The sequence below is a fragment of the Triticum dicoccoides genome, chromosome 2A (assembly GCF_002162155.2).
Source record: "Triticum dicoccoides isolate Atlit2015 ecotype Zavitan chromosome 2A, WEW_v2.0, whole genome shotgun sequence".
In the NCBI taxonomy this organism is placed as follows: domain Eukaryota; kingdom Viridiplantae; phylum Streptophyta; class Magnoliopsida; order Poales; family Poaceae; genus Triticum; species Triticum dicoccoides.
Genome location: NC_041382.1, coordinates 557268116 through 557277399, shown reverse-complemented (window position 1 = coordinate 557277399; position 9284 = coordinate 557268116). Strand labels below are relative to the sequence as shown.

General features: G+C 45.0%; 1 protein-coding gene across 1 annotated transcript; it reads left to right on the top strand.

The window, feature by feature from the left end:
• The first annotated feature begins 281 nt into the window (after nucleotides 1-281).
• Nucleotides 282-8185, top strand: LOC119355347 (lipoyl synthase, mitochondrial-like). Its single transcript, XM_037622138.1, has 4 exons — nucleotides 282-815; nucleotides 6149-6360; nucleotides 6897-7276; nucleotides 7752-8185. Exons 1-4 carry the CDS (start codon nucleotides 373-375, stop codon nucleotides 7875-7877), a joined length of 1161 nt encoding a protein of 386 aa, XP_037478035.1. The 5' UTR covers nucleotides 282-372; the 3' UTR covers nucleotides 7878-8185.
• The last annotated feature ends 1099 nt before the right edge of the window (nucleotides 8186-9284 follow it).

Genomic DNA, 9284 nt, shown 5'->3' with positions numbered 1-9284 from the left:
CTGATTGTCTACTACAATAAGGTTTGCCTGGCTCTAGGGATGGAGGGGTGATGACGGTGGCATTCTTTTGACTCGTTGCACAACTTGTAGTCTTTGCTACGTGGTCCATGAACCTGGTTGTAATTATTATTTCTGATGTTCTTTGTAGTTTGTACTACGATGACAGACAACGAATAGATAGAATGTTTTTTTAAAAGAAAAAAAAAGCATAAAATGAACAATTCTCCATTATGAGAAGGCGCTCTTCGCTACTGAAAGCGGCTTCTGGATATTTACGCTTCATCGGGATCTCTCCGCACCAAACAAACGCCACCGTCTTCCCCATCTCTCCCGTCCCCGGTCCGGTCCACCAACCGCCTCCAGGCCGCAACCATGCACGGCCGCCGCCATCTGGCGGCCTCCCTGGCGAGAACCCTGTCCCAGGCCCCCTCCCGCTCCATCTCCTCCACCCCGTCCCTCCTCCAAACCCTTGACCCGACCCCGCAGTCCCCTCCCCTCGCCGCGCCCGCGGCGGGGCGGCTCGCGGAGATGCGGAGGCGGCTGCAGGCGGAGACGCCGTCACTGGGGGACTTCGCGTACTCGGTGGAGGTGGGGACGCGGAAGAAGCCGCTGCCCAAGCCCAAGTGGATGAAGGAGACGATCCCCGGCGGGGCCAAGTACGCGGCCATCAAGGCCAAGCTGCGGGAGCTGAAGCTGCACACCGTCTGCGAGGAGGCGCGCTGCCCCAACCTCGGCGAGTGCTGGTCGGGCGGCGAGACCGGCACCGCCACTGCCACCATCATGATCCTCGGTGACACCTGCACGCGCGGATGCAGGTAAAGAGATCAATCCTTTTCGTCTATTGCCTGTATTGGGCACTGCGGACAGCTGCTTAGGTTGTTTAGGCTGTGTACAGGGAAGCCCTAGATAACCTTGTATTTTAGGAGAAGCATAGGCTTTTAGTTTAGATGATCCATATGGTATCATTTCCATGATTTTTGTAGGTGCATAGTTTTGAATGAGCAGCGAGATTGTGAGGGCAAATAGTGTGATTTTGTAGCTTATCGTGTATTTAAGTTATCAGCGCGTATGCCCCACAAGTAGGCCACAATGAGAACACCAAGAGGGAGTTCTGGGAAGGCCTGGAAGACATGGTTAGGAGTGTACCGATTGGTGAGAAGCTCTTCATAGGAGGAGACCTCAATGGCCACGTGGGCAGTGGCGAAGCCAGGATTCGAGTATAGGGGGGACCGAGTACATATATTGATCTAATCTCGTTGTTAATTACTCATCGCTGCTACTAAAATTGTCGATCGTTGGGGGGGGGGGGGCAGGCCCCTGCTCGTCCCCCCCAGCTCCGCCCCTACACGTTGAAGGGGCGCACGGGGGCTTTGGCTATGGCATCAGAAATCAAGAAGGAGAAGATGTCTTAAGCTTTGCTCTAGCCTACAACATGATTGTAGCTAACACCCTCTTTAGAAAGAGAGAATCACATCTGGTGACTTTTAGTAGTGGCCAACACTCTAGCCAGATTGATTTCATCCTCTCGAGAAGAGAAGATAGCCGTGCGTGCCTAGACTGTAAGGTGATACCTGGAGAGAGTGTTGTACCCCAGCATAAGCTGGTGGTTGCTGACTTCCGCTTTCGGATTCGTGTCCAGCGGGATAAGCGTGCCAAAGTCGCTAGAACGAAGTGGTGGAAGCTCAAGGGGGAGGTAGCTCTAGCGTTCAAGGAGAGGGTCATTAAGGAGGGCCCTTGGGAGGAAGGAGGAGATGCGAACAATGTGTGGACGAAGATGGCGACTTGCATTCGTAAGGTGGCCTCGGAGGAGCTTGGAGTGTCCAAGGGAAGGAGAAGCGAAGATAAGGATACCTGGTGGTGGAATGATGATGTCCAGAAGGCGATTAAAGAGAAGAAAGGTTGCTTCAAACGCCTATACCTGGATAGGACTGCAGACAACATAGAGAAGTACAAGATGGCGAAGAAGGCCGCAAAGCGAGCTGTTGGTGAAGCAAGGGGTCGGGCATATGAGGACCTCTATCAACGGTTAGGCACGAAGGAAGGTGAAAGGGACATCTATAAGATGGCCAAGATCCGAGAGAGGAAGACGAGGGATATTGGCCAAGTCAAATGCATCAAGGACGGAGCAGGCCAACTCTTGGTGAAGGGCGAGGAGATTAAGCATAGATGGCGGGAGTACTTCGACAAGCTGTTCAATGGGGAGAATGAGAGTTCTACCATTGAACTGGACGACTCCTTTGATGAGACCAGCATGCGTTTTGTGCGGCGAATCCAGGAGTCTGAGGTCAAGGAGACTTTAAAAAGGATGAAAGGAGGCAAGGCGATGGGCCCTGATTGTATCCCCATTGAGGTGTGGAAAGGTCTCGGGGACATAGCGATAGTATGGCTAACCAAGCTTTTCAACCTCATTTTTCGGGCAAACAAGATGCCAGAAGAATGGAGACGGAGTATATTAGTACCAATCTTCAAGAACAAGGGGGATGTTCAAAGTTGTACTAATTACCGTGGAATTAAGCTGATGAGCCATACAATGAAGCTATGGGAGAGAGTCATTGAGCACCGCTTAAGAAGAATGACAAGCGTGACCAAAAATCAGTTTGGTTTCATGCCTGGGAGGTCGACCATGGAAGCCATTTTCTTGGTACGACAACTTATGGAGAGATATAGGGAGCAAAAGAAGGACTTGCATATGGTGTTCATTGACTTGGAGAAGGCCTATGATAAGATACCGCGGAATGTCATGTGGTGGGCCTTGAAGAAACACAAAGTCCCAGCAAAGTACATTACCCTCATCAAGGACATGTACGATAATGTTGTGACAAGTGTTCGAACAAGTGATGTCGACACTGATGACTTCCCGATTAAGATAGGACTGCATCAGGGGTCAGCTTTGAGCCCTTATCTTTTTGCATTAGTGATGGATGAGGTCACAAGGGATATACAAGGAGATATCCCATGGTGTATGCTCTTTGCGGATGATGTGGTGCTAGTTGACGATAGTCGGACGGGGGTAAATAGGAAGTTAGAGTTATGGAGACAAACCTTGGAATCGAAAGGGTTTAGGCTTAGTAGAACTAAAACCGAGTACATGATGTGCGGTTTCAGTACTACTAGGTGTGAGGAGGAGGTTAGCCTTGATGGCCAGGTGGTACCTCAGAAGGACACCTTTCGGTATCTGGGGTCAATGCTGCAGGAGGATGGGGGTATTGATGAAGATGTGAACCATCGAATCAAAGCCGGATGGATGAAGTGGCGCCAAGCTTCTGGCATTCTCTGTGACAAGAGAGTGCCACAAAAGCTAAAAGGCAAGTTCTACAGGACGGCGGTTCGACCCGCAATGTTGTATGGCGTTGAGTGTTGGCCGACTAAAAGGCGACATGTTCAACAGTTAGGTGTGGCGGAGATGCGTATGTTGAGATGGATGTGTGGCCACACGAGGAAGGATCGAGTCCGGAATGATGATATACGAGATAGAGTTGGGGTAGCACCAATTGAAGAGAAGCTTGTCCAACATCGTCTGAGATGGTTTGGGCATATTCAGCGCAGGCCTCCAGAAGCTCCGGTGCATAGTGGACGGCTAAAGCGTGCGGAGAATGTCAAGAGAGGGCGGGGTAGACCGAATTTGACATGGGAGGAGTCCGTTAAGAGAGACCTGAAGGATTGGAGTATCACCAAAGAGCTAGCTATGGACAGGGGTGCGTGGAAGCTTGCTATCCATGTGCCAGAGCCATGAGTTGGTTGCGAGATCTTATGGGTTTCACCTCTAGCCTACCCCAACTTGTTTGGGACTAAAGGCTTTGTTGTTGTTGTTGTTGTTGTTATCGTGTATTTAAGTTGCCTTTGCTAGATCATGTGGATGTTTTAACGCTGCTAGTAATTTAAGAAGCGTTCGATTTTAGCTGTTGTGCAAGAGCAGATGCTTAATGTGAAGCAATTCTATAGAGAACTGTATTCAGAAACGGCTTAGCTCAAGAGCAGATGCTTAATCAATGTATAAATAGCTTTTATAAATGGTGAACTTCACATGTTATATTTGCTTTAACCAACTAGACTTGCCTGAGTACTCAACCAAAGAACAGTTCTAGGAGAGGTTGCTATTTTCTGTTCATGAGACAAATGAAGGTTTTGGATTCGGCTAGTCAGTCATTCCCACAATTGTGCTTGCACTGCCGGGGAGTTTCTACAGGTATTACTAGAGTTACAATAGGCGAGCAGGAGGTGTGCTGACCTGTTCTGACAGCCTATAAGATCCAACTACCCTTGCCAACATAAAGCATCGGCATTGGTCCCTGCCAGTATCTTGAAATTTGTTGAGGAAGGACCACGATGGAATTCGTCCAGCCTGTATCATACCGCAAACCAGTTACTACAGAGAGCTTGCAGCGAGGAGAGGGAGTTTGAAAAAATAAGCAACTATTTGATGTTCATCGTACCATTAAAAATCTGCAGTAGTTGGGGAGGACCTTAGTAACATTTATTTCTTACTTTGAATTTGTACTCTGGTAGCAGCGTGAAATGCATTGTTATATCTTCTGCTTACCCGGAGCATTCTTATGTGTCCTGTCTTGGGTAGAAAATTTCGTGCTTCTTTGCACTTGGCTTGAGTTTTGATTTCCTTCAAGCTAGTTCCTTCTTCAGAATTGCTTGGGTCCCAAACAAAATTCTCATTCTATTGCCAATTGTCATGGGTGTGCTCATAATTAAATGTTTGTTTCACTCTGTATCCTTAGGGCCTTGTGTGGCTTCTCAATGTTTATGTGCTATGATTGTGAGACAATATCCTCAGATGTTGACTGTAATAATTAGCTTTCTTAATAACGATGTGCCATGCTTGATTTTATGCTAAATTAATAGTGGAGAAAGCTTTTCTTCTTCTATTGTCTGGATTAAGTGCTATTAAGTATGCAATCCATGTTGAAATCGACGAAGGTTTTGGTCGCGTAGGCTGTGGACAAAGCTACAAACCAGTTCTGTTGGAGTCTCCTTTGAGTAGCAATTTCAGATATAAGAATGGATTGTTCCTGTGGTGTACATTTCAGGGGAACTGCTAATTTTTGTTGTTGTTTTGGCAACATATTTCGTTTTAGTGGCGGCTTAGTAGAACTAAAACTGAGTACATGAGGTGCGGTTTCAGTACTACTAGGCACGAAGAGGAGGACCTTGATGGGCAGGTGGTACCTCAGAAGGACACCTTTCGAAATTTGGGGTCAATGCTGCAGATGGATGGTGATATCAATAAAGATGTGAGCCCTCGAATCAAAGCCGGATGGATGAAGTAGCGCCAAGCTTTTGGCATTCTCTGTGACGAGTGCCACAAAAACTAAAAGGCAGGTTCTATAGGATGGCGATTCGACCTGCAATGTTGTATAGCGCTGAGTATTGGCCGACTAAAATGTGACATGTTCAACAATTAGGTGTAGTGGAGATGCGCATGTTGAGTTGGATGTGTGGCCACACAGGAAAGGACCGGGTCCGGAATGATGATATACATGATTGAGTTGGGGTAGCACCGATTGAAGAGAAGCCCGTCCAACATCGTCTAAGGTGGTTTGGACATATACAGCTCAGGTGCATAGCGGACGGTTAAAGCGTGCTGATAATGTCAAGAGAGGTCGGGGTAGACCAAATTTGACATGGGAGGAGTCTGTAAAGAGAGATCTGAAGGGCTGGAATATCACCAAAGAACTAGCCATGGACAAGGGCGCGTGGAAGTTAGCTATCCACGTGCCAGAACCATGAGCTGGTTTTGAGATCTTATGGGTTTCAGCTCTAGCCTACCCCAACTTGTTTGGAACTAAAGGCTTAGTAGTAGTAGAGTAGCTGTTGTTATTGTTGCAACATATTTCTTTTAGCCGTGTCCTCGTATTTACGTGGCCCTGCCAGGTACAGAAGTGATTTATTATTGTTTTGTTCGACAGTTTATTCCAGTTCTTTGCTCATATCGCACTCTACCATTGTACTCCCTCCGTCCCAAAATTATTGTCTTAGATTTGTCTAAATACGGATGTATCTAGATACGTTTTAGTGTTAGATACATCCGTATCTAGACAAATCTAAGACAAGAATTTTGGGCCGGAGGGAGTATTAGTTAAGACTCACCTTTGAGAGATGACATATTGTTAGAATTTGAGAAGTCGATAATTTGCAGATTTTGCAATGTCAAGACATCACGAACCCCTCCTCCACCAGATCCTAATGAGCCTGCCAATGTTGCGCAAGCTATTGCATCGTGGGGCCTTGAATATATAGTCATCACAAGTGTGGATCGGGATGATTTACCTGATCAGGGGAGTGGCCATTTTGCTGAAACAGTACAGAGGTTGAAGACTTTAAAGCCAGATATGCTTATTGAAGCGCTTGGTAAGAGGATACTCCTAGTTCTGTTGTCAGTTGTTCAGTATCCCCTCAGTTTATTTTTGTAAGGCGTGATTTAACCTGGCATGGTCACGTTGATTGAACTTTGGCTGTTAATTCCTTTCGTGATATATATTGATAATTAGAAAATCGTTAATAAATGAATGTACTTTCAAGTATGATTTTAATGGGTGCCACTTTTGTGTTGCTACACCTATATAGTCAACTACTCCCTCCGTTCCTAAATATAAGTCTTTTTAGAGATTTCAATACAAACTACATACGGATGTATATAGACATATTTTAGAGCGTAGATTCACTCATTTTGCTCCGTATGTAGTCCCTTATTGGAATCTCTAAAAAGACTTACATTTAGGAACAGAGGGAGTAATTATGTTCTGAGCATTGCAAAGTTCGAATCTTGCAACATGTGTGTGTATTATAAATTATAAACATGAGTATTTTCTATTTTGACACACCGGCTGTTATCTTTTACTATTAGGCATTCCATGTACTGTGCCCTTACACAAATAATTTTACAGTACCTGATTTCCAAGGAGATCGAAGTTGTGTAGAAAAGGTAGCAACTTCCGGTTTGCATGTTTTTGCACACAATATTGAAACGGTGGAAGAGCTTCAAAGAAGTGTGCGAGACCACCGTGCAAATTTTAAGCAATCAATGGATGTTCTGAAAATGGCGAAGGAGTATGCCCCTCCTGGCACCCTCACAAAGACATCAGTCATGCTGGGTTGTGGGGAGACTCCCGATCAGGTTATCAGCACAATGGAAAAGGTGCGAGCTGCTGGTGTTGATGTCATTACATTTGGTCAGTACATGAGGCCGTCAAAGCGACATATGCCAGTGTCTGAGTATATTACACCTGAAGCCTTCGAGAACTACCGCGCCCTTGGTGTTGAAATGGTATGCTCCATCCACATCTTGTACTTTGAGTTCTTGCAATTTTTGATTACGCAAAGATCTATTATCAACCATGATTTGCTATTATACATATTATCTGTGTCAAATGTAACATTAACCATCAATCTAATTTCACAACATACACACAATAAATCACTTTACTCAGCCACAATGCATTGTCTAGTACCTAGTATTTTTTATTGGTTGTTAACGAGTATCATGATCCGCAAAGAAAAAATAAACAAATCTGGATGGTGCACCCTTGTCACTTCTGCCGTTTAGTAAACCACCATGGTTTCTTATGCTAGAGACGTGAAGATCTAGGAACTTGCTTTATCATAATAATCTATATCAGTGCTACTGTTATCCTTTTTGGTTCCCCGGAATCTTTCTTAGTGCTCAGGACACGCAATACTCTTACTCTGCATTGTACGTATTGCTTGAATTGCTGACAAAATGACATGTTTTTAAATGGCAGGGATTCCGTTATGTTGCATCTGGTCCGATGGTTCGGTCCTCTTACAAAGCAGGCGAATTCTACATCAAAGCCATGATCGAAGATGACCGAGCAAAATCAGGTGCTGTTGCAGAGTCAAGTTGCTAGCTGACACACCTCCAGGCATTGACATGGTTACGCTGCAAATAAGATGTTCTAATTGGAGAAACATGTTTGATTTTATACATCTTGGTAATACTACTATTCTTTTCAAGAGAATGAATTCTTCTGCTCCCCTCCTTTTTTTTACTTAAAACTGCTATTTGCATTTCTTCATACTATCCCATCTTTTGTACGTGGCTATAAAATCATCCATTGTAACAGTAAGGGATAGAGTCCGTCAATGTACCTACCGGATATTATTGAGGCCATTATTGTGCCTCATGTGATGCGCTTGTACAGAGTTTTGACGAAGATTGGCTGTGGACTTTCTGTGCTATTGGTAGTAGATCCGATCTGCTACAGATCATGAGAAAGAGATGTAGACCGCCATTAATCCACAGATCGCTAAGCACTCTTTGTAGGCCAACCTGACCCTCTTTTTTGTGGTCAACTCTGCGAGGTCCTCGCCATAGGGTCAGGAAAGGAATGTGTCAGGTGTAAAGAACACCACTAACGAGTATTATTGACGCGTGACTGGTGGCTGGAGCTAAAAGCCGTGCAATAATGCTGACTCGTGAACCGTCTGAGTCTGAACTATCATTCGCTTTGTCAACCGTCCATCGAAGGTTGCTTGCGTGCCCTACCATTTTCTCCTGCCACTGGCGGAGCACCACGGTTGGGTCAAATCCTTGGGATGATTGAGAGTGTATCCTGTGCACCGGATGAATTTGTGCACCTGCTGCACCAATGGCTCCTGGGCCGTTGGATGGAGAAGGAAGGTACAAGATGTACCTACAAGCCCGCCACGGGCACATTTGTAGAAGGCGCCTAGCATATTTGTATTATTACTGCATGCATGGAGCAAAGCGGGTCACTTCTTGCTGAGCTAGCTATCTTCCTTACAGATCCCATCTCTTTTGGAAGAAAAAAAAATTCAACTGTTGGCATGACATGCTAGCAGAAAAACGCGAGTTCATCCCACGCAGCTTATCTAGTCAAATTATATCCACTTTAAATTGCATAAGTACTATTTTTAGTACACAGAAATGTTCAACAACATTCTAGGTGCACTACTGGAGATGGAGAATTTACATACTTAATACTCATTTCAAATTAATTGACTCAACTTTATCTGCATAAATATGTTTTAGTGTCTAAATGTGTATTTAGACAAAATTGACTAAATTAATTTGGAACCGAGGGAGTAAGAATTAACAAGTCATTTGTGTCAACAGCAAGGTAGCTTGAATGGATCGGGCTTTAAACCATTAGTTTTCGCAAAAAAAAAAGTGATACAGTACCTGAGAAAATTGGTTGACGTGAAACTATTGAAGCAGCAACAGAACTTGCGCTTTCACAACAGAAATACAGAATACATAACTTCATGCAAAATATTTGGCATAAAAAAATTCA